Genomic DNA, 26,049 nt, shown 5'->3' with positions numbered 1-26,049 from the left:
TCATAAAATAGGAAAATGTTTCGTGGAGTTGTGTGAGAGCCGTATCTTTAAAATTGTAAAAGTTTGTTTTTCAGTCACTGTACAACAAATGTGTATTACGTCCTGTGACCACACTAATATACAATATCGTGGTTCTTTTAGATCACCGACTCACTCCGAGGTGGAGTGCAGAAAAACAAATTCACTTAAAAAGGTCAGTAAATTTATTCCAAGCTTGCATACAAACACACGTTTTCATCTGTCTCACACTTTCTCTCACTGAGTTTATTGTGTCTCCTGTTTCCACTTTAAAATCAATAACCCCAGAAATTATGCTCTATTTGTTCGTAAGAACAGTATCTAAATACATTATTTTAATAAAAAATATTTAAATATATTTAGCTGTAATCAGAACAGGTATTGCAATTAAAGCTTCATAAGTTAGTTATGATTTGGTCAATTACCAAGTTGATCTATACACAGACTATTTTTAAATGCACCAATGAAAGCTGGACCCCAAAAGAGATTCTCTTGCCTTGACAGATTTTTTAAGGTATAATGCCCGACGTATCACAAAAGATTTCCTGAGTAACATTATGTGCAAATAGTACATACATGCATACATATACATACATATGCAAAGGTAACTCTCCACGTGTGAGGTCTGCTGTTGGTGCCAAAACATTTTTGCAATCAGCATTAATGTTGTCCAGTTAAAAGCCAATCAAACATGGTACATTAAGCTCATAATCATGATCCGACAAAATTTTAAAATATTTTTTTTCTGCATCTTCACTGCTAACATCATTCACATGCCACAGCCTAACAGTTTGAAGTATTACAATTCATAATAAAAGGCATCCGGTATATGCTACATATTGCATACAGTGAAGATTGAATAACCCTTGAAAAATAAGAGTGTTGACTAGATCTCATAATGGGGACCGATTTCATTTATATAATGCTGTAAAATGGACTTTAACTTGCCCTGGTGGTCGCATTTGAGGGATTGCAGGAAACACTCAAGTATATTGAAATTGTGTCAGCTGACTGAGCAGTTCTGATGTCAATCGGACAATGTATGATAGCTACAGTTCACTTCCTGTTTCTGAAACATTTCCAACAGCATTACTTAGAACCATAGTTTATACATCTTATAGTAGTTGTGTGCTGACAGATCTTCATTTCTTGGTCGTAAAAAGCAACCACTGTCACTTAGAGCGTGTGGAGTAGAGGAGCAAAGCACATAGTTTCAAGATTTGTTGTCTCTTTTCCCTCCGTTTCACATCGCAATCGTTCATTTGCTGAAGGCCATTGCTCACATGTACTGTGTAAACAGTATTTGCTATTGCTTTGGTTGTCTTGCAGTTAAATTCCATCATTGAAAATACACAGACTTGTAAAATCCTCACAAATGTACAGTGTTCTCCAAATGAAATAATGTCATTGCAGGTGTTTGTGGTCAGTGAGAGTTAATCTACCAATCCTCGAAGGAAGAAGTCAGTCATACTAAGACATGTCAGCGTACGTCTTCAAAACCAAATCATATTTGGTTCACAATTTTCAGTTTTCCAAAGTTCAAATCCATCAATCGTTAATTGCTCACTTCCAAAATTGTTTTGCAATTTCTTAGTTTTCTGTTGAAACAGGCCTCACTGTAATCACATATGCTCATTCCTCACGCATGACTTCATCACAGTGACATTTTCTGAGGAAAAGAGAAAAACGATTTTCAATCAATAATCCTCATTTTTGGCTTGATGAATGTTTGGACCCCTTCTGTTTTTTCTCTTGTTCTTTTTCCTTTTCCTGCTGCTCCTTCTCTCTCTTTTTCTCCTCCTTGGCCTCCTTGTACTTCCAGACAGGAGGCTCCAGGTAGCCCTTCTGCCTTTTCTTCTTTTTCTCTTTCTTTGGAGTGGGCTCCCCAGATTTTGTTACTTCAATCTTGGGAATATATCCTGAGGGGAAGATGCTGTTCTGGTATGCCATGCTGCGGGGAATGAAGCTTTTCATGACACCTGACCTGCTATCCCTGCGCTCTGTGTCCTGGCAGCAGGAGGTCAGAGATACAGAGGTGGCTGACACAGCATCCAGAGAAGCTGAGGTGGTGATGGAGCCTTTACTGTGGGACACTGTGCTCTCCTCTAACTCCTTGCTGCTGTGCTTTTCAAGCAGCTCAGGGACGGCAAACCGTCGCCTGCCAATCGCTGGGGGGCTGGAGGGACAGAGTGGACGGCAACCAGTGGCTATCAGGGGGCTGTGGATGCCTGTAGTCATCCGCACCATATGGTCCATGACCCCATTGTCTTGGGGGTCATGAGGGAAGGTGAAAGAAAGACTGTCTTTTAAGCACTGCTGCAGCTTTTGACTGTTTGTTTTGATGGCTGTGGCCTTTGCTACCAGTTGCTTCAGCTCAGGCCACTCAGGAATGTAGCTGTCACAGAACTGCTCAGCGACAGAATGAGCCTGCAGGCGGTGGATTCTGTTAAGAGTCTCAAACCCTCCAGTCCTAAGGACCCAATCCTTTAGACCTCTATCTTGGACCAGATCCAGTGCATTCATATCTGCACCTGCACATGAAAAGGGGAGAAAAATAGCAAAAAAACCCCAGTAAAAACAAGGAAACAAGTTAAAAATCATTGGATGCTGAGAGATGTGAGGAAATCAGTAAAATGACCCCACCATGTGGTCACTTTTGGAGCACAGTTTATTGAGTAGATGTGCACACTTCCAGAAGGGAATCAGGCCATTTCACAGCATGGTGAAATAGGATATAGATTGATATTCGGTGAAAACAATGTACTAAAATTAGGCCAGAATTCTGCGGATTTTCTCTAAAGCTATCTGGTTCTAATAATTCAGTTTCTCATTATTGGAGGAATATGATAACACGCTTAATGAATAATCAAGGCGTTAAAACAAAACCAAGAGTACCAGACATATATTTCTATTTTAAACATGACTCTGTTTGCCTGTAAAATGATCTGTCTCTGACATAATTGAAACTTTGAGTAGAACGTGGTTGGAGAGAAAAAAAGACCAGATTAGTTTACTGATCACATATCCTGGTTTACCCTCTAAATCACATGCGTATAACATCTATAGTTTTTGGTATACATTTCCCTGGGCTGCACACATTAGTTGTCATACTTTCATCCTTACTGTAAATTGAGTTTTCCCCTAAGCCATTAAATATATGGTGATGGTCTGCACCAATGTAGGAACCTGGGCTTATTGCCTCTGAATAAATCTATTTCCCATGTGTGCACACACACCAGATGTTCCTCCTGCAACGTTTACAGGAGGTCTTATGTACCATGAACGTACCATGCATTAACAGGGCAGACACACACTCTTCTCGGCCCTGTAGGCCTGCCTTTATGAGAGCTGTGAAGCCACGGGGATCCCTGACTTCGGTGTCCACGCCAGAGTAGAAGTTAAGGATATAGTTTAAAATAGTCACAAAACCTGGGGAAAAAACAAACATAATGTCAATATGGTAGGTTGATGAATTGAGACTAGATGTTGAGGTTATGTGGTGTATATGTCATGAGACATACCTGCCTGAGCAGCAATCATGAGGGCGGTGTTGCCATCATTGTCTTGGTGGTTGATGTCTATTATTGGACATGTGTGCAGCATGGTGACTATGTCTATGAATCCCTTGCCCACAGCCAACATCAGTCCATTCTGAGGGGGAACAATGTAGAGATAAATGCACCTTCATGACTATCAAACCCTTTTTGTTGTAGAAATATAGATTTATAAATATAGTTATAAAAAGAGAAATGAAATCCAACTCACCCTGCCATTGATGTCCAGGTCATTGGCCTCGTCTTTAGTGACTCCTCTCTCCAGGATCCTGCGCATGGACGTGGGATCATTCCGAGCGCAGGCCTCATACAACGTTTTAGCCGGCTCTCTGTGTTTTTCCTCACTTTCATAGTCGGGAAGCACCGAGTCGTCAGAGAGCACACTCCCTGAGTCAGAATCATCCAGGAGGTTCTCCGAGTCCTCAGATGGACCTGCGCCCAGGTGGGGGTCATACTTTGAGGTGGCCATTGGTCCCCCTTCTGCCTGGGATCACACCTGGGTGTCAGGTCTGCTGCTCACCATCTCCATCTTGAATAGGAAAACATGAATAGTTGTCATTGTGGACACAAACACATGCTGTGCTCGGTGGCCACATGCTGCTGATATAAACATCTAAAAGACAGTAACAACTTGAACCGATGCATCTCATGTTCCAATTCAGGTACTGTCAAAACTGTGTGCTTATCCTAATGAGAAAGGCGTTGGTGACTGCAAAATATTTGTGTGCAAAAGGCATATCGGTTCTGCAATTTTTATTAGTGCCATCTAGGATTGTGTATGATTTCTTCCCCTCAAAATAAGCATCTAATGCAAGTCTGAACGCACGAATGACATCAATACATTGGCAGCTTTTGAAGTTAGCGTGTGTATAAGGCACGGTGCCTAGAAGAGGATGATGAGCTTCACCTCACCTCCGCCCTCCTGTTAGAGCGGCTGATCTGTTTGCAAGATGTGTAAGCTGACTGTGCAACATGCTTCACTCGCTTAGCCCATTATAGAATAGAAGAATAGAGTGAGTACTTATAACTCAGAGTAATATTTTCCCTATTATATACTTCAAGATAATGAATACTCAAATGTATAAAAATGTGCAATACGTGCACATATATACATATCTACAAATAAATAACAGGTATACGGTTAATGGTCAAGAAACATTGTACAACTGCAGAAGCTTGGTCTGTGAAAAGTCATGTGAATGAAGGCATAGTAGGAGGAATGTACTGGGTTGAGAAAGGCCATATGGCGCCGGAAGCAATGGGAGGCCAGGCGAGTGACAGCATCTGTCATGGTGTCTTACCCGTGCCACACTGCTGAGCATTAGAACTGCACTTTGCTATCCAGTGTTTTCTTTTTTTTGGTATAAATCTATAAAATATAAATGTTATGTTTGTATGAAGGATATTTTGAATCCAGGGATGACATTGTTTCTCAAGGCTCAGGCTTAGGTTGGGATAGACGTAGTCGTTCTTAATGTTTTGAGCATGAGAAAGAGCTCGATTGCTCTCCAGTGAGGGATTGAGGGTTTCAGTCTTCAAGCTGCCCTGCACACATCGCTACATCATATCCAAATTAGGCACAAATTAACACAGATTGCACTGAAGCAGTTTTGCACCTGCTGACAATGTTCTAGAGTAATGGCATATTTTGGATAAGCTCTCACTTAATGCCAGATAGAACTGCACACCTTCTTTTAATACCACAAACACATGGTCCTATTTCCACATTGTGCCATGCAGAAGAATGAAGATTACAATCACATCAACCTTTCTCTCTCTTCCTCCTTCTGCACAAATATAGAACGCTCCTATTTTAACTCTGCCATTGTGCCTTACACTTCCTGCTGAGCAGCACCTTGTTATCTGATCAAGCTTCTTCCTCTGGATCCTAAATATGAGCTGTGGAGTGTAAAAATATGTGCAACAAATTGAGCCAAAGCAAAGTGAAAGATTTCTTGGAGCAAATAGTAAATGCAAATTCTCACCCTAACGGATCCACGGATAAGTCCTCTTCTCTTTCTTCTTTGAAAAAAAAAATAGCTCTCAGTGGTTAAACCATACTCATTAATTGGACTTCCCTTCTTCCTGTTGACTCTTGGTAGAAACTGGTTAAGTTCACATTCCCAAACTGTCTCTAGCTGAATGCCAGATGGAATCCCTCCATCTTTGCTACTGGTCAGTTAGGATGCCTCTCCAGCCTGCAATCCGTCCAGGTACCAACATAGACTCTGCTGTCCTAGGTCAGGCAACATGCTCTCTCCCTCTCATCCTGATTACAGAAGATTTAAGGATTAAGAGAAAGAAACAGACAACAGCCAACCTTGCTCCCCTTACAGTCTGTTGAGCTATAGTCGGCTCACTTTTTCGCCTCTCTCTCTCTCTCACTTGTCTCCTCAGCTCTCTCTGAATCTGTCCATCCACAGCTCTCGGCTGCCCGTCTGTTGTGTCAGAGAAAACCTCTCTTAACTGTCCAAATAAGTGCTGTGACTGAATCATGGAGGCTATGGCTCCTAAATCTGCTGTGCGGCTGAGGACCCCTGTCTGTGTGAGTGGAGACAGCCTTTTGGGCCTGTTTTCTCATGTAAATCCATTTGCAGGGACAACAAACTAGCCCTGCTGTTACTTTGAGCCAGGGGGCCTAGCCGGTAATTATTCCCATGACAGGGATGACACACACAGACATGCATGGGAACACATGGACATTCTGTGATGCGTGCAAACAAATGCTCAAATACAAGAGGCCTACACACAAACACAGCTCATTGAACACAAACTCATGCCGCCAAAGTTTGAAGCAACTGATTTGCAAAATCTGCGTGCTTAAGGCATTTAAAAAACACAGCAAAACATATGTTTATTATCTGCTGCTTCAGAACCCACATTTTCATCTAATTGTCTTCTTAACTTTGTTACTCAGGTATCTTTGTGTCAACAAAAATATCACAAGTTTGAATATCCCAATATTCCAGTTATAAAAAGATAAATTAAGACGCTTTAATTAACTTTTTTACCAGTTCCACATTCCTTCTGTTTGAACTGTAACCACAACCCTTTTGTTTTGATGGTCGAACCCCATATGTGGACGGGAATATCGCGTCAACAGGTTTATTCACAGCATCGCAGACTTAATCACGTGGCATTAAAGGGTTCATGCAAATAGATTTAACCCGATAGGGAATTGGAGTAAGACCAATCTGTGACTTTGTGCATGTGAATGTAGCCTGCCTTATGCAACTACTCCTCTCTGTTAGCAGGGTGCACTGGCCTCTTCTGATCAAACTGGGTAATGCAGTGTTGCCCTGAGACATGAGCCCTGTTTATGTAGTTCATCAAGATGTTTAGATAGCTCAAGTTTATAAAATGAATCCTCACTGAAGGTTCCAGCTGTCTATATCACCTCCAAATATATCCACCAACTTACAACAAGGCACATCTTGTTTGCTCTGAACTTACATGTTGCCCATTGCACTTTGTGAAGGAACATACCATTAAGAAGTCAAATGACTCATGCCAGCACTGTTACGAGCAACACTATTTCAATATCAGTTGTCGATCATCGTAGAGCCCTGTGTTGGCCGAGGAAAGCCACTGTGACAAATTGTGAGTCATTCAAAAGCATTTTGATCCTGAGAATTATAGTCGCTGATCTGCTCTGAGGAGTTAACTAATAAAGACATGTTGTTAATACCAGCCATCTGAAGCGGACACACCTCCAACAACATAATCTCACTAAATCCCATCAAATGCCCCAACCAATTACTTTTTAGAAGCTGCCTTTTCGGCTGTGAACCACCAAATCAGACCTATAGCATCACACTAACCTGATCCATTACTCAAACGTTGCTATGTTTAGACACAGGAGCCTGAGGTGGGTCTTGACTTCTTACTGATATGAAACTCAGGAAGAGGAAGAAAGGGCATGCTCGGGGGTGAGGATTTATAGCTTGTGAAAGGCCAAAACAGAAATTAAGTTGATAAATGCAGAGGAAAGGGATGTTAGTTTGGCACAACAGGGTGGGGTAGCTGTGTGTGTGTGTGTGTGTGTGTGTGTGTGTGTGTGTGTTTTCCTTTATCCTGTTTGATACACAAGAATGATCCAGCAGCTTTACCAGACGAGGGCAGCACAGCACACGTAGCACACAGCAGCAGTTTGTGTTTATCTCAAAAGAAAATCCAACAGATTTTTACAAACTATTACTAATCCGATGAGTATGAGTTAAGTTAAAGAACATTTTGTTCTGACTCCCACCTCCTGATATACTAACACTTTCCTTTTAGGGTCAGAGTTATTTTACTCCTATTCTGCAAATTCCAAGCAGAGTCATTCACTCATCACTGCAAAAGGCTGTCCAACTTTTCCCCAGACACCAAAGTACCCAGGAGAGGTCAGTGGTAGAGCAATAGAACTTGGAAAGAGGCTTGGGAAGCAATTAACTAAGTTTAGCCAGCTTAGTGACTGATTCTAAAGACAGCCATGTGCTCAGCTAATATTAGACGTTTGGCAGTCTCTTCAAGACCAGTCTTACTAGCACTTTGCTCAGACTTTGTGAGCATCTGCTATATTATTTCCAGCTATGTGGTTAAAAGACAGAACCCCCCTAAGCTATACTTGTTCTAAAGAGTCTAAACGCCTGCAGGGATCATATAAATGGAAGGAAGCAGGGTGGAACAGAGCTAAACGTGTTCATGTACGACAAGAAGGAGATTCTGGGTCATTTGGCAGAAATTATTTCAATGAGAAGTGGAAGTGTGGCGTGTTCGTGCTTTGACTCAAGGGTGGGTGAATAAGGTATGAGCAACAACTACTAGCCAGAATTACACCTGCTATACCGTTACGTGACTATAAAAAAAATATGCAAATCACCATAAAATCTCACAGATTGTTTTAAAATTGGAAAGAAAGATGTGTTTGGTATTTGAATGGCTTCATACAGAAGTTCTGGCTTGTTGTTTCATTCTGTCCCCAACATGGTAAGCTTGCTTTTCAGAAGTTCCTCACCCTTGTGTAAGATCACATGCGATTTAGTGACCTTTCAGTCCTTCGACCATGTCTAGTGCACCTTCATGCCCTGGTTCTCCTCAGGTGCTTCCCCAGTATACGTACACCTGCATATTCCAGGCATAGCTGGACTTTGCATCACATGCTGCCTTTATTTCGATACCCTATTTGTACGGGTTTGTTTGCTATATATTGTCTGAAGGGATAGTGCCCACGGAATGCAACCAGATATTTATCCACAGTTACGTGGGGGCCTGGATTGTAAAGAAAGGAAATTGCTGGACCTAATGGTCCCATGAATCCTGTTTGTTGTTTGTCACAATGCATATGACACAGAAGAAAACATGGAATTTCTGGAAGGTAAATGCCAAGAGAGACAGACAACAGAATCTGCTGGCGTGACTGACGTGCCTATTTTTATGTAGAACCCAAAGTTAAATTGATTTCAGGCTTCTAACCAAAAATCCATTCAAAAAAACCCATTGACTTTGAAATGAGGGAACCAGAAGTGAAAAACTATGAACTCAATTGCCTGTTGTTGTTTTTTGCAGCAGCTCAAAATACCATTCTGCCAAAGCTCTGCCTCATCAAGCCGCCAACTCTCTTGACTCCTTTCTTGGTTATATTGTTCATAACTGTGCAGTCACAGTGTGCATATCAATAATACAATCTGCCAAGTGACATATTCCAATTTGTCTCATGTTTGTGAATTTATTCACTCAATTATATAAAATTATTTTTCAAGTATAGCCACAAACAAACACTACTGGTTTGCAGTAGCTGGTGGAACATTTTCTAGGTAGGGCTGTGCCACATCCAATCAATTTCAGCAAACATCCCAGTATGATTTCATGCAAAACAATTAAGGTATCAAACACACATTACTACTTTGCAGTTCAATATTTAACATTTATTCCAACAGGAAAAAAAGCAGTAAATAACACTTTGATAAACACGTCAGGACATCTTATTTGTATCACCCTCACAGTATAATATAATAATATATATATCATATAATAATATTCAGTATAATATAAAACACACATATAGAATATAATAGAACATGTTTATTTATTGAGATGCCCCTATGAACCTTGTTATAGGAGGTAAAGATCAGGAGAAGTAAACATGAAGTGTAATTATGAATACTGATGTTAAATTAAGCTATGATGAGTTTTCACTGTTAATCTACCATCTCAATTAAATGTTGATGCCTCCATGACCAAGTTAAGCGGATGAGACTGAGGACAACTATGTAGAAGAACAGATGTTCACGTTGCCTAATATGTAGCTTGACAGCGTTCTCCATGTGTGCCCTGGTGTTCTCATGTTTCCTTACTTCCTCATCCCTCACTCCCTAACTGTCCGTGCTGGATCTGTCCCCGTTGTTTTAAAAAGCGAAATAAGTTATTAGCATGACTGTATCCAGCTAGCCCAACCTGTCTGGTGTACAGCTACTAGAGACGTTTCGCATGTACTGCTTCCCTTCAGGTCAGGTTGATCTGGGATCAGCTCTTATAGCTGTAGTTTCTCCGCCAAAGTTCTCCTCTCAAACGGGTCTTGGAGGAGTAGTGCTCGCGCTGGCCTGTAGAGACTAGTGACGAGGACGCGCAATTTGGGGCAAAACCGATTCTGCCCCTGGCTGAATCTATTTGAGGACGCTGATTGGCTAAATTGTATGTCACATATTTATGTCTTTAATCAGCAATTGGCTAAACTGCTTCACAGACCCGCCTCCTGTGGGCCCCAGCGCTGCTGAGATGAGCAGACAGGCGGAGAGGACGTGCAGGAAAAGCATATATTTTGCGCAGATATCATATTTGACACATATTACTGGGTGCATTCCATATTTCAAAAACAAAAATATTGACAATTTGTATCATTTATTATTATTTAAATTTTTTATTTTTTGTGGCTCAAGGGGGGGGGGGGGGGGGGGGGGGCGCCCTAGCGCCCTCTATTGACCAGCCGCCACTGCTGGTTTGACTGATCAGTACTTGAGCAGCTAAAGAAGTTGTGTAATGAGTGTGTCCGTGTGCGTGTGTGCAATTGGTGACAGTCTCTTAAATAGTTGAGCTTCATGGACTGTGTATTTATACCTTATTTGGGGCTGCCCCGCTGCTCAAGAGTTCACACAATCCATGTCTCACTGCCTGAGACTTGGGTAAAGATGAAGAGCGACTGCAGGGTGCCAGGATAGTTCAAAGAAAGATTGGAAGAAAGATATATAGAAAAGATTGAGATAGTATAAGATTGGGGAAAAAAATTAGGTAGTGAGGTCAAGGAGGAAAAAACGTTTTGGGAATGGGGGTGGTGATCCTCTATAGCCAATGAAGAACAAGAAAGGAGGATTTCAGGGTGGGTGATGTGCTCAGTTTGGAAGTCATGGCTCACCGTTTCAGCATTTGGACAGGACGACAGGAGAAGACCAACCTCACAGAGAAATACCTCCACACTGTCTGGACTCCTCATTTAGAGCGACGGCAAAGAAGAGGACAGTTCACTCTGCTGAAGAAGGCCCAAGAAAATCTTCAATCTGAGTTTCCAGGGGAAGCATATATTTAGAGCACAAGCTGGATATTTTCACTGGACTAAGCCAGAGTTCGAGACACCTCCAGTCAGCTTACCTGTGTCTGAATTGGGGGAGTTGAGAGAGGGCTAAGGAAGAAAGAGCTCTGAGGCTCCTGTCCAGACGGAAACATGCCTCCCTCTTCCAGGATCAATTATTCATATGCATGAGGTTTCCTGTGTATCAGGCTAGAACAAGGCGGGCTGCGGCGGCTGCGGCTCCACAGTGTGCCCTCAGACAAGAGCTGAACGAGCAGAAAACAGGGGAACAAGAGAGATAGAGGACCTAGAGAGCCAAAGGGTCACAACAGCAGGGAATCATTTGAGGACAGTTTTTTGTTTGCCGTTTGGGGAGAATGAAGGCTCTACCAAAGAATCAGGGACGCACTGACCAGATGTTGGGAGCCATGGCTGACGTGCTTACTTCCGTGGCCATGCCCAATCAACAGTGGGTGAGTTGTGGATCCCACTGTGTGTTTACTGGCTGTTGATATGAAAGCATAATGAGTCAAAAAGAAGACACGTATGGTTTTTTTTTTTTCAGGGCTTGCAGAGCATGACATCCAGCTTATCTCTGGCCAATATCATTTCATACCAAGTTTATTTTGTGTCATCTCTATAATTTGATCATAAACCTAAAATGTCAAGATGAACAAGCAGAGAAAGAGGAGAGAGAGAGAGAGAGAGAGAGAGAGAGAGGGGGATGAAAGGATTGCTTGTCTCTGTTCAGTGCTTAGGAGGAATCTTGGATGTTTCAGAGGAACAGGAAGCAGACTAGTGGTGATTAAACCATCTGACCATAAACAAACTCATGCAGGTCTAGTGCCTTACTGCAATCCAGCAAATGTCCAGCAATCCTTCCCTTAATCTGCCATTAAAACAGAAAAGGGTTTTCACATTACAAGTGAAGTGAAATAATGTGTTTTCTTGTTGGTTGAAGGAAACTGTGGCAGCCGAATCAATTTTCATTCTAAAATATAAATATAATTGCTATTATCATCCTCCTCAAATGCAGTTCTACGAGTCTGATGTTTGCATTTAATGAACTTGATTAAACTACAGCATGTAGGTTTTGACACAGCATCTGGAAACTCAAACATACAGAGGTCAGAGTGCACTAAAATATCTAAATGGGTTTCTTTTTGAAACTCTGCCTTCTCTTTAAAAAAAGGTTTATCTTGATGAATAATTTCCTCCCTGGGAGAGAGTGGTAAAAAACATAACGGTGATTATAATCTCCCTCCATCCCCGCAGAGGACTGATAACTGCCTCTATTAACCTCCACTCCGGTGCTGCTGAGTTTTTAAATAGATTGAAACTGCTGTCTGACAAACAGTTCTTATCCAAGCTCTATAACAAAAGTTGGACCTCAACAACTTCTATTGCATTCTTGCTCAGTGTGTAATGGAGAAAGGGATGAAAAAGATGCAGGGAATAGTGGAAAAACACAGCCACTGGTTTAATGTTTTGTGGTTATGTGACCATAAGCACTCTGTACAATCTTACCATCACTTCCTCCTTGAGAGGGCTCCACCGCTGACAAAGGCATCTCTGTGTGTAGCTCTCAGAGGGGGTTGAGGCGGACCTCCCATCAAGCGAGGAGGAGAAGGGGCCTGTGCAGGGCCAGTGGGAGCCAGAGGGGCTGGAGTGGGAGCAGCAGGCCACTACTACAGAAAACCCAGAGCAGAGAGAAAGAACAGGTAAGACCCGAAAGGGCTGCACTGAGCGTGACAGACCAGTTTGTGACCTCAAACCCAATAATGCTAGTCCAAACATTGGCCCTCACCAAACCAGTCAGCTTAGAGACTCACCGAAACACAAACTTCCAGACTCGGCTTTGATTCTTTGTGTGAAACGTCGCAGATTTCTGTGCAGTGACGAGGTCTGAAACAGAGCCTGCTCAGCCACTTAATCACTCATGGAAACTCCTTGCTGCAGTCAGTGTTAGTGTTAACATGTATGCAGTGATGATTTATTGATAAATAAACAACCTTGAATCTATTGGTGTGTACGTTCCACGTGAGCTGCTTCAGTTTCAGCTCAGCCTGCCCTTGCATGCTAACCATATGCGAATTCAGGATAAAAAACAAGCCTGAGTCCCGTCAGCCATATTTGATGGTGGTCATTAGGCGGTAATAACTTCAGGGAAAGTATCAGATTGGAGTCACTCGAGGGTTGGTAGTTTACTCTTATTAAACTCCACCCTCTATTACCACTGATAGCACTAAATTGCTTTGCTGCAATGTGCCATAAATAAGTATGTTTGAGAGAAAAAGAGTTCTTGTGTGTATACACATGCAACACTTTCCAGATGGGGCACGGAAACATGTTCAGCTGAACTCCCTTTCCCATCCTGCCCCAACCCTGTTGGTTGCACTGGATTTTGCTGGGAAAGGGTTGCGTACATTTCTATTCTCCTTGAGTGGAATTGAACAAAAGGATCTTTGTAGCTGGATCTGGGTTTGGGTTAGAGGGAGTGTGTGTGTGTATATATGGGGGGTTTGGTGGCGAGTACCATGTGGCTGGAACATCAAACTGTGGAGTATATGGCGTACAGAAGGGGCGTGAGTGAGGCCAGAGGAAGCTGTTAGTGATGGCTGTCTGTAATGGTCTTACTCAGATGGGGTGTGCTGTTGAAGTTTTTCCAAAATATTATTTTCATGCACAGCACAGCGCTCGGAAAAGCCAAAAAGTAAAGAAATGCATTATTCAGGGCCATGTGGAAGGATAGCGACCGAAGATTGTTTATTCCATTCACTGACAAGCTCCTTTGCTCAACTGTTTTTGCATAGCCCAATTTCCTCCGGATGGGAAATTGGATGGAAAAATCAAAGAAACACAAGGCAGAAAAAGATCTGAACCACATCAACAAGATACAGACGTTGTCGTAGCACAGAGTAAGGCTGGACGAGAACTATTTTAATTCATTGGCTGTCCGTTTAATCGAACCATGACCAAATTCCCAGAATGAAATATCATGGTTCATAATTTCATCGTCCAAAAGAACAGATTTAATTTCAAGCATTTGAAAATAATAGCTTTTCAAATGAGTTTTTTTACATGAAACATTCTTTGTAAATATCATAGTGTATCAATATGAATTACTGTCTGATTGCAATTTTACATTGCAATATATTATATACCCGATACACTATTCACAATCAAAATTCTAACGAGCCAATCGGCAGGCTTGGTAACCTAGAACATCAAAACATTAATGAGGTGGAGTGGAGTGTTTTTATACACTCTAAATTAACTTTTTCTCCAGAAGAAATTTTACACACTTTCCATTTAAATAGATTGTTTTATTATTACTTATTTAAATAAGATGATAGTTATTTAAAGTCCGTCTTAAACATGTGGAACATGTGAGGCATGTGATTACATTTAGCTGTGGTTTGACTGACAGAGGCCACGGTGTTGTTTCCATCCCGAGCTGTGGCAGTGAAAGAGAATGGAAAAGAGGAGAGGCCCCTGCTTTCTTTACAGACCGTGCTTCATGGGGCTATATGGGCCATCTGTTATATGTTAGACACAACATGCCTGCTCGTGGCTTTCTAAGAATCACAGGACAGTGCCAACCTCCATGAATTCAGATCCCCTTTCCCCATTTCTCAATTACTTTGCTCTTCTTCCCCCCCTCTCGAGAGTTCAACTTTTACAGTTTGGCCTTTTATTTTCCCCTGATCATCATGTTTCCCCTCTCTTATCCCTTTTGTTCTTCAATCTTTTATTTTTCCTTAAAGCCATGAAGTTAGCTGTGCTATTTTAAGCCTGGCTTCCCCTCCAAGTACACAGAGCCGCTGATCATATTTCTCTCAAGTCTGTCTCTTGGCTCTTCAGACTCCCAGCAGCCATATAGTTCATACTCTCACTCCCCCCAGACAATGTGTCTACAGCGTCTGTTTCGTAACACCGATCAGTGATGGATGGCTATGTTTGTCCAAATTTTTTTACGATGTTCTCTTTTTCAAGGTAAAATGCATGAAGCTACATCAACAGGAAACTGCACTGAACCAGTAGGAATAATACGTGTCGTATTTGACACATTTGCACACACTGGTCATGTGAAGAGACACATACACTATGCACTCTAATCAACACATACTTATTATGGGTGTCAGAAAAGTTATGCCATTGAATTGAGATACAGAAATAAATATGAACATTTGTAGGAAAATAATGAGGAACACTTACACCATACTCTCTGCGCTACAGTCTTTACAGTCAATGCACACAATTAGTGTTTTTTACTGTTACAGTTACATTCTTTTCTACAAATAAAATCCTGAAATGTTAAATGGATTTGAAATACTACAGATCAAAACATGAATTTGTAACTCCTACTTTAAAAAGTCAAAAGCCACTTTTCTGTCTCCTGACGAAAAGCAATACCCATGAAAACGTGCTCATGGTTATGAGCACGTCATTGCAGTGCAAATTAAATCGTCATTTATCATTCACCATATTCACGAGTGGATGTGAGTTAAACTATGTGGAAAATGCTTGTCCTTGTCCATATCGGGTTTCTTGAGAGGCTGGGAGAGTGTGCCATCCAAAGAGGAGTGCTGATCCCAGAGGACCCTGGGACTGAACGGTGTGTGTGTGTGACCTTAAATGGGCAGAGATCAACCTGAAGCTGCATCATATTGTGTATAAGGGCCAGAAACTAGACAGCATTACCTCACACCGGTGGACGGTGTAATTGTGTTTATTTACATGATTATAATATCTCACATGTCTTCTATTGTAATGCAAAATAGATGTACTCTGTCGGATGACTTCATAGAATCTGAATCACAAAATATAATTAGTCCTACCTGCATGTTTCCCATGTGTATAATAGCCTATAAATTATTAGACATGACCATGTTGTCAAACAATTGAAAAGCTCTCGGAGTACTGTGTGTGTTCCCTTGGGATGCCAAGACAGCTTGATATTCCATTTCTGTTTTGCAATGTACCCCTGATGTTGTTGTAAACATTGCACAGAGAACAGGCCTGATTCTGTTATCTGCACCTTTGACCTAAAGATCTGACCGTTTCTGAAAAGGATTCTTGTGAAATAATGGCCATTCACCTCACGTATATGTGTAGGCTTTCTGTTGACTCACAACAACTGACTTTTTGGCCACTTGGCAGGGGAAACAGCTGCTTAGTTACACATCCAGCAGTTACAGAGCAACGTTATCAATCATTTGGAGTCGTGTTTGTGAACAATTAGCAGATATGAGAACAATATTCACTCTGTTTTAGCTCTGTTCCTGGTCTCTACCAACTCCTGAGGGAAATATCTGGTACTTTAGTCGCGAGTCTCTAACCTTGTCTGTGTGCTGTTTGGTGCTGAGCAGCTGTGTGGGGTTTTTTAGAGCTCTTTGCTGAATACAGCTGCCTGTTGTGCCCTAAAACGACACTTTGAGAGTGGTCTTGACAGACTGGACAGATGAAGGAACTGCAGATTTGGGTGATAATTCTCAGCAGGTTCATCACTACAAGCAACCCCTTTCACATTGATGCATCTTTAAAGGGTTGAGGACCACAGGTTTATCATAAGCAAAACATGTGTGAGTGGCCTGCCCTCTGTGATATTAAAAACTAAAACATGTGAAGCATGTCCTTTTACATGAATAAGTGGGTTAAAATAATTTAATGTGTGTATTTTGTATGGTTAAATTCAAAGTGGGTCAGGCAGGGCCAGCTGGAAGGCTTAGGTCACCTCACAGGTCACTGCTCTGCAGCACAGCTGGCATTTGGCCTACAGACTGGCCTAAGTAAGGAAGGGGGCATAAACACAGTGTTACAGGCACATGCATGTGCACACATACATGTATCTATATACATTATTGTGCTCCCTTATGTGCAACATACACTTACAACACATTTCAGGAAAGCTGATTTGCAATTTTATCAGTTTTTAAGGGATTTACAGCATGATTCAGACTGTATTTCAATGTAGCAGAAACACCATCTCCAATTCTCTGTTTCCTACAGAAAATCTCTTTCCCTTGACAGAAAAACCTCTGGTCTCAGTAATTATTAATCCTAGATAAAGCAGCAGCAGTGTCTCTCCATGTGTGGTCCCTGGGTTTGCTTTTCTTTAATTAACAGTTTCTCCTGTGGGTGGTGTTTTGGCTCAGGCCTTGAACACGGTGAGCAGCAGTTCCAGAATCTCAGTGCTAGCATTGCTGCTTCTAGAACAAGGTTCACAGAGATAAAGAGAGGGAGGCAGGCTGGGGGTCAGGTAGGGAAGCAGAACTCTTGACAAGCTTCAGATTAAGTACCATCACCGTGGTTTGTTGTAAAAAGAGGAGCTGGAAGGGGAAAGGAGTATGTGTCTGTGTGAATGTACAAAGTGTGTCTCTGTGTGTATGCTTGTAATTGTGGGTGGTACGTGAGTATCGGGAATATTTTGAGACCCAAGTCTCCTCGGGTGGTTCACCTCCCCTTTGCGTAGTGCAGAGCTCCTGCTCACTGCATGGTGAGTTACGTGGTACTCAGTGGCGAGCCGTGCATTTTATACCTGGGCCTTCAGTGCTGTCCTGCAGCTGAAACACCACCTAATAATCTCATCATGACGCGCAAGCTACGGTTATTTGTTTCTAGGGGTGTAACAATACACGTATTCGTATTAAACCGTTCAGTACGAGGCTTACGAACCGAACAATACGTTTGAATAATACTAGTGCATTTGGAAAATGCAGAAGCTTAAATTGTGGGAAATATAATGTTTTCGGACTGCGCTCACGTAGGAGACAACGGGCTTTGTGACCTCTGAACCCAGGACAAAAACAAACAAAAATAAAGACAGCTGAGGCACCACACTTCTGGGAGGCTACGCTAAACTAGCTGAACAAACAATAACTCCGCGCATGACAGTATGCTTCGTAATTAACGGGCAATGCATATAGTCCAAATCTATATAATAAACACAATGACAACAACAAACTCACAAGAACCAGTCACATATATTCATATGACAACAAAACATGTCAAATCAATCCAGCAGACCTGCAGCGGAACACGCATTCTGTGACACACTCAAGGGCCATTCAGATATTAGATGTAAAAAAACAAATGCAGTTGACTTACCAAATGCTGTTCACTTAAAGACAAACTCCATCCTCCTTTCTTTGTTGACAAAGAGTTTAATCCCACGGTTAAATCCCAACTCACAAATCCGTTTCTCCTCCTTCAGCCATTGAGTGTTAAAAAAACAAAGCTAGGTAAAAAAAACAAAAACTCTACACCAAGCAAAATGCAAAAAATGTCATAATTTCTTCCATATCTTTCAATTTGAAGTCTCACTACGCCGACTAAGCCTTGATGGCTACTTTAAGTTTCGTTTCACAATAGTCGATTGCTCGCCCACTGACCAATAACACCTCACTGCAGAGCTGCGCCTGAAAACTGAGCTGCCCGTTAATGCTGACGTAGTTGTAGGCCAGCTAGAAGGCTCTGGCACGTCAAAGAATGCGCCCAACATGTCAAACTAAAGATCTGATTGGTTGAAGACTATGACAATCAACAATATCGTCCCCATTCACTTAAACTGCACATGGATTCACTTGTGAGTCTGCAGGCCTCTGGCCTCTCTTCTTACCTAGAGACACAGAGGTGAAATCTGATTGGATAAAAGCTCTACTTAAAACAAGCTGCACTGGAAGCAGAGCAACTGAGGAAGACAGTAGCATTAGTACTACCACTGGTGCTACTAATGGTAAAGTGCACACACACACAAAAGCATGCACACTTGTGAGTCTCCCTGGTGTATGCCAGTGCCAGCAGTGTTGTTTAGTCTAATTGGATAAAAACAGCAGCTCTCTGCAGACCAGCAGCACAGAAGAGAACAGGACAGTTTCAGTACTCTGTACTTCTGCTCCATGATGGGACCTCGGCCAAAAGGCAAAAACCTCCCCCTCACACCGACTTGTCCAGAATGCCAGTTTGCCTTAATTGGCGCTCAGCTGAGAGACGACAGGAGGAAGAAAGAGAGAGGAACTAAGGGAGGAAAAAGCGAGGGAGAGGGAGGAAGGAAAATCTAAGGGAAGCATATTTTGGCAGGATTTCAACTGGCTGATGGGTTGAGGAGAGGCTAATGTCAGAGGGGGGTTGGGGAACTAACTGCGAAAAAGCTGAACTAAGACTTGCTGTAGTTATTCCATGCTTATGTAATAAATGGTGTATTTGCCTGTTCCTTCTGCAGTTTAAGTGTGTGTGCATTAATAGTGTACGTTATGAATGAGTTTACTGTCCAGGATGTATTGTGTATGCAATATCTGTATTCCAGAAATGTCACTACAGAAAAACAGGACATGCATTGTGTTCGTTTACATGAGCTGACTAGCTGTTTCATGAATCATACTCAAGATTCCTCTCTGAACACGCCTCCTAAATGTGACTGACTGTCTCTCACACAGAGTGGAAAGACGATGCATTCTCCCTGTTTGGCTGGCTCGTCTCAGACAAAAACACACACATCCATCTACTGGCGAGCTAACCTTTAGCAATCTTTTAAATCCAGTCCGGTGTGATCGTACATGTATGGATTTTATTCATCCTATATCACCGTAGCAGTCTGGGTCTCTCTCTCCCAGTCTGCACAAGCCTACGTGTGCGGATGAATCATCTTTAGTGCGTCCCGTGTGGGAGATGGAGAGAGAGAGAGAGAGAAGGAAGGAAGGAGTGAGGGAGCAAAGATAAAAGGAGAGAGATGAATGGATGTTAATGCACGCCTCACCTCACATCCCCCGCTCCCCTCTGCAAGCCAGGGGAGGAACATTTTTTCAATATTTTTGATAACATTCAGGGCTTTGTACATGTCTCCTGGGCCAATTTGGGTGTTCACATATTCAAAGGTTTAATTTCATACTGAGAAAGGGAGCATTCAGTATATACTACATGTACATTTTTGTGTTTATCTGTGGAATATGTCATATTCCAAACATTTGTGTTGCTGTTATTGCAAAAAATATTGATCCATGAAAGTAGAGTAAAACAAAATGTTCACGTCTGTGGTGCTTTGAAGAGGCTCTGCCAAGTAAGTGAACCAACCATTCAACCTTATGCAACAAGTACAAATGCCCCCTACTGGGTGCCTTGTAGAAACACACTCTGGCATCCTTCAACTTAAGAGCACATGAAAAGATTTCCCTGCATTCACTTCATGAATTTTGAATGCATCTCAAGAGCAGTGTATTCTTCATCATCTCTCCGCTGGGTAGTCGACGTTTGTGTAAAGCACAGGCAGCGTTCACTCAATTTGTAATGCTTTGCCCTCCGATTCTTGTCTTGCTGCTTTTAAACCCTCTGTTCTGCTGTCAAATCCATTGTTTCTCAACCCTTTTTGAATTGTGCTCCTATTTCCTGGACAGTGTTTGGCAGCCATATCGGCATCAGACAAGTGGAGACATTCAGCAGTGCTGTTCAATATTCCTCTGGTGAATTGCCCCTGCAATCGCAGTCGCTTAAAGCATCCTTTGTAAGCAAAAGAAAGGGAGAGATGGAGGGAGGCCGGGAGGAGGAAGCGGGGGATTGTGATCTATCTATATCTATGCAGAGTGCAAGTGTTGCATGTGGAAACCCAGTGTGCTGTCTGAACCTTCGAATAGATGATATATCTATCACTGTCGGGTTCCTCTCACTTGTGAAAACCTTTTTCTTTTACATGGTATAGTTGCATTATTCAGCCCTGTGTGTTTGTGAGTGATGGTGAGAGAGTAAAGTCGAATGCAACTGATTGTGTGTGTACCTTACTTTTGTGGGTAATGGGTGAGGCAGCCAGGCTTCTCTGTTTACTCTCCTGGAGATGACAGAAACATCCTGACAGCAATCTGCCACCACCCTGTCACTGTGGAGATGGATAATGGACAGACATCACTGCCTACCGTTGAAGTACGTGACAGTGCACCTCAGGGGCGTGCGTCCGCCGATGCCACCAAAGAGGAACCTGAGTGGGTGCTCGTCTTTGTTGCAGTAACCAGGTGGTGATTTCCACGCAGTCGGATTGTAACTTGTGTGAAAGCAGCATGGCGTGATGAGTGCTGCAAAAGTGAGATGAGATCACAAACGTGAGTCATAAACTCAGCGGCTTCAGGCTGAAGAAAGGATGTGTCTTGGTCAGAAAATATTTGGTTGGGTCTCAGAATGTGCAGTATTTCAGAGTTGCATCATCACCAACCTCTTTCATCTTCCTGCCTCTGTGGGTTGTGTCTTGAGTTGTGTCCCACGCTGACAAGTCAACAGACTCATCTGTAAGAAAGGCTAATAGGTCATGTAATGTTGATTGAGATTAATGTGCTCTGATGTAAAGGACACATCTAAATGGTATATTGCTGTGTTAGCAATTACACAACTTCAGCAGCTTCCAGCTTCAACATAATCATGACCTGGATGATGAAAAGCTTTATGAAGAAGACAGATGTGTGTGTGTGTGTGTGTGTGTGTGTGGGCACAGATACAGTCCTGTGTTTTTACCTTGACTCACACAACCCCTTCATAAGATATACACACTCATGTCCCTCTGTCTGTCAACCTGAGCTTTCATTCAGTTTTAGACACACGCGCACACAGATGTGCTTCACAATTAATTGAATATTAATCATGAACACGATTTTGGCTTCCCACAATTAAATGAACATGGCCGACTGTGATAGTGACGTTTAAAAAGCCTGCTCCACTTAGAAAATTCTACTGCATATCAAATTAAGCATTTCGTAAACGAACAGCCAGCCACCAAGGGATAAGCGAGATGTTTTGGTTTCCTTTTGGGGAGCCGTCATGCCGCTGCCACTCACCCCACAGCGGCAGCCCGTGAAAAACTTTCCTAAATGCCTGCAGTCCAGAGTAGAAGAATAATATTCTGTATATTACTCGCTTGACAGAGAGCAGACTGCACTGAAATGCACTGAATTCAGGTGAAGAAGAACCTTATTGTTCGTCTTATTTTGATGGAATGATTTGTTAATTAGCTTTTTTGTTTAATTTGTTTAATTTTGGAGATGCACCGTGAATAAGGACCCATCTTAGTTTGCTGCAAATAACTGGACAAAAGCACAACATGGAAGTGAAAGCAGTGCTCTATTCATAAAATGTGAAAGTGCAATACAAATATTTTGTCCCTAAAATCAATAAATAATCGTGATTTCAATATTGATCATGATTGAATCAAAATACTTGTGATTATCATTTTGGTCCTAATCCTGCAGCACTATATCACACACACACACACACACACACACACACACACACACACACACACACACACACACACACACACACACACACAAATACATTATGTTCTGTAGAAAGAGAAAAGGTAAAAGAGTAAAATCAAGAAACCGTAAGTCCTACAGTGGACATCCGGCACTGATGAGTAAAACCTCTTAGAAACATGCTTATTTGCCGTATCTGATGGGAGTACAGCTGGAGAAATTTGTCAGAAACCTTCTTTTGTTACTGGTATACCATTAAACATGCCACATTGACCACAGTTGTATAAGAGCAGGCCTACGTTGTTGTAGTAATGGATTTACATCAATATGATAAAGTCCTTTGATTTTTTCAGATGTATGTTCCAAACCCAAAACTGATATTACCATACTGTTGTTTTAGCTATACGTGTTTAAAAAAATGTAATTTCCATAAATTTGACTATATTATGACATACTGTATATATATTATGACATATCGTGATTGAAGATTTTATCTCCCAGTAAACCTGGGATCTCTTAAGTCTATACGTTTGCCCACTATATACCATAATGAACTGTCAGGCTAAATGACGGCTAAATGTGTCATGTGATGGCTAAATGCACACGCACACATACACACACAAAGAATGCCAACACGCCAGCATTGGGAAATTTGAGCCTGCCTGCTCGCTCCATGGAAACAAAAAGAAAAAGAAAAACACCTGCTTTGCTGGCCCTGTGATCATAAATTAACACACAAGTCAATATTGCAGCTGCGTCCTAGTCAGGAAAGCCCTCTACGATCCATGAAGTGAACATTCACACTTAAACTGTCAGTTGAACACACTTATAGACGCCTTACTGGAAAATACATGACACCTTCAACCCAACATGGCCTCTCTGTAAATAGCATTATGTATCCTGACAGAGTTACTATTTCCAGGAGAGATTTCCACTAGAGAGTGAAGCATTGCGTCTGGTCTCGGAGTTGGATAGTTTGGGACAGCGGATACGCAGGGAGACAGAAGAAAAAACAGCGGAGAAAAAAAAAAAAAAAGAAGACAATAAGAGAGAAAATAAGGGGAGTGGGAACCTTATCCTGGAAGAGCAGCAACTAGAGCTGCAGACTCCACCCTTCTCACCCCTCCCCTTACTCTCTCTCTCTCTCCCTCTCTCTCTCTCCCTCTCTGAAGCAGTCTCCCAGCCTGTCATTTGACCAGGCAGTTCACAGAGGCAAGAGCTCAGCTCCAAAAAGAAAACAGAGAGAAAAAGAGAGACAGAGGGAAGGGAAGCACGTCCAACATAACGATAAGCTTGCTGGAATGTTTCCTTGGCTGTTTATCACCATCTGAAAAGCCCTGTGAGTGTGGATTTCTTCTTGGCTGCTGCTTTTGTGGACTCTTTCTCTTCTTCTCGGTCTGGATGTGGACTTTAAGTCTGTCTGCGTTCAACTGAGGAGGAACATCGACTGACAACTTTGGGGATTTACACTTTGAGGAGTAAACCTCTACTTGTGAGGGTGAGAGAGGAACACTTAAGAGACAGGGGTAAGGGGGGGGGGGGGGGGGGGGGAGGAGAGAGAGAGTGCCGGGCCATGCCCACCTCTGCTCATGGTTCAACAGCATGAAACGGGGCCACCATCACCATCGCCACCACCGAGGCTGTGGCTGCCAACACTTGTTCCGTAAAGTCCTGGTCAAGTGTGGCTGCTGCTATGCCCGAGTCAGAGGTCAGTGTCACACACTTACAAATGCAACCGACTCGTACAAAATGTTAATTTTGGCAGAGTTTGTCATAATCCGTCTAAGTTTCTTTGCCCTTTTTAAGCTGATGCTGTACTTTAAAAACGTGTCTGTGAGTCTGTTTTTCTTTGAGTTTTTTTACGTGTGTTTTTGTTGATCATACTGAACTGAAGTGACTCCTCTGCTGTTAATACCGCTACATTCACTCGCTGCTCTTTTCCTCACCATTTTCTGACATGTCCACCCACCTCTCCCTTATCTCGCCCTCCATTCCTGCGAGCGTATGCTAATGCTTTCAGTGTAAGCTTCAATCCTCTCGCCCTGCTCTCTCCGCCTCCAGCTAAAGCAACAGATGTGTGTCACATACACATCAGAGCAGAGGAGGAAGACTACACAGTGAGGAAAAGGAAAGAGGACATGCATCATACATTCTTCCATTAAAAATAGAGAGCAAGAGAGAGTGTGTGTGTGCGTGTGTGTGTGTGTGTGTGTGTGAGAGAGAGATTTGGATAGTGACCGTCCTCATTATGATGAGTGTGTGTCAGTCAGGTATGTGCAGCACATGGATGGATGAAACCCAAGAGGGGGGCTGAACAAAACAGCAGTGACCTCCCCTCTCTATCTTCTCTGTCTTATCTATCTTTTAGCAGCAGCCCGTAAGGATAGTAAAAGCAGCCGGTGGCATTATATGTTATTACAACATGGCTGGAGTTTATACAAAACTCAAGACCCATTGTAACATCTATCTGAGATCAGGAACATATTAGAAATCAAATCTTTTCTCTCCGTCCCTGTCGCTGGCACACACACACACACACACACACACACACGGCCTCTTACCACAGTGGCTCGGAAGCAAAGTTAAACCAACAACAGTGACCAATAGCACAATATGAGTTTGTGCTGCGGTACCACGCTGTGTGTTTGTTACCTTTTTACAAGCCTACATCAAAAGGATAAACAGTGGACCCACCCGCTGAGGCCCTGCACATGGGGTGGGGGGGGGGGGGGTCTTTTCATATTATTGGCCAGCGTTGTTGGATACATACCTCAGATTCCTTCGGTTTAATCTCTTATGTAATGGATATTCTCCCTTTCCATAGCCTGCAGCTCCCCACTGCACCTCTACCATGTTCTTATAGCAAATACACACACACGCTTAGATCATGATGTCTAAACATGTGGGGGATTGAAAGAATGAAACATTTCAGGCTATTAAAAGAAAATCTCAATAAACATACAGTAAGAGCATTATTCCAACAATCCAGTCGTCTTTGGATTTAATGTATCATTTGGTTGTTTTGGATCCAACATGTCAAGATGAGAAGTTTTACATTTCACACTGAGAAGCAGAAAACCTCTTGATCTGATTTTACAATCTGAGCAGGAGGAATATGAGAGCTCTCTGGAGAAACCACATTATACAACTACAGTCGTCTCTTAGACTCTTAACTATTTATGTGAAGCTATGAGCTCTATAAAACCTCCTCATAGAGCATGTAAAGTACATTTATATGTTGCTACCACTGGTTTGGTCCCACTAGGAGCTCACATACAGTCCTCTCCAGTACTGTAAAGCAGTTCTATAATTAACACGGTGTCAGGGGAAAAGGGTCAGCTATGGCGGATTTTTGTCTATAGTACTTTCTCTTCTTTATTATCTGATCTCTTCTCTGACTTTTTATTTGATACATTGACTTTTTGAACTCATTTTATGTGTCAAACTAAACTGACATCTAGGACCCTGTAAGTTCTGTTGTGGTGTTTACAGGAAAAACACTGAACAATGCAGGTTTGACCACTAGCCAAGGTCCTCAGCACAAGACAAAGTTCCTGCAAGTCAAGCACTTCACAGTATCAAATAATGTCTATTTTTGACTCTAGGGCAGTTATAAAAAAAAAAAAGAAGAAAAACACTAGCTGACTGCTTTTTCTGCGGAGATTATCAGTGTCAAAATACACTGCTTGGTGAGGGCTGC

The 26,049-nt window shown here is 42.2% G+C and overlaps 2 protein-coding genes across 2 annotated transcripts in view; one reads left to right on the top strand and one right to left on the bottom strand.

The window, feature by feature from the left end:
* Positions 1–1,725: 1,725 nt before the first annotated feature.
* Positions 1,726–4,041, bottom strand: ankrd33aa (ankyrin repeat domain 33Aa). The gene is made up of 4 exons (XM_076090999.1): positions 3,784–4,041; positions 3,540–3,669; positions 3,307–3,447; positions 1,726–2,549 (listed from the first exon to the last, which is right to left on the bottom strand). The coding sequence occupies exons 1-4, from the start codon at positions 4,039–4,041 to the stop codon at positions 1,726–1,728; spliced, it is 1,353 nt and encodes a 450-aa protein (XP_075947114.1).
* A 7,454-nt stretch (positions 4,042–11,495) lies between these two features.
* arhgef25a (Rho guanine nucleotide exchange factor (GEF) 25a) overlaps positions 11,496–26,049 on the top strand; it is a 40,966-nt gene continuing 26,412 nt past the window's right edge. The window contains exons 1-2 of the mRNA XM_076090974.1: positions 11,496–11,591; positions 12,701–12,839. Of these exons, the coding sequence (XP_075947089.1) occupies positions 11,496–11,591; positions 12,701–12,839 (235 nt within the window). The remainder of the gene's footprint in view (positions 11,592–12,700; positions 12,840–26,049) is intronic.

Source organism: Anarhichas minor, unplaced genomic scaffold (genome assembly GCF_050575085.1).
Source record: "Anarhichas minor isolate MPS153535 unplaced genomic scaffold, ASM5057508v1 ptg000003l, whole genome shotgun sequence".
NCBI lineage: Eukaryota > Metazoa > Chordata > Actinopteri > Perciformes > Anarhichadidae > Anarhichas > Anarhichas minor.
Note: the sequence above shows the minus strand (reverse complement) of the source record. Positions and strands in the feature narration are given on the sequence as shown.

Bases quoted from the DNA above. Each gene is read 5' to 3' on its own strand.
- ankrd33aa (XM_076090999.1), bottom strand. From the start codon at position 4,041: ATGGCCACCTCAAAGTATGACCCCCACCTGGGCGCAGGTCCATCTGAG. The intron at 3,448-3,539 runs GTATGTCTCATG...TTTTTTCCCCAG, and splicing joins CATGATTGCTGCTCAGGCAG to GTTTTGTGACTATTTTAAAC. The intron at 2,550-3,306 runs GTACGTTCATGG...TTTCATGTGCAG, and splicing joins GTCTGCCCTGTTAATGCATG to GTGCAGATATGAATGCACTG.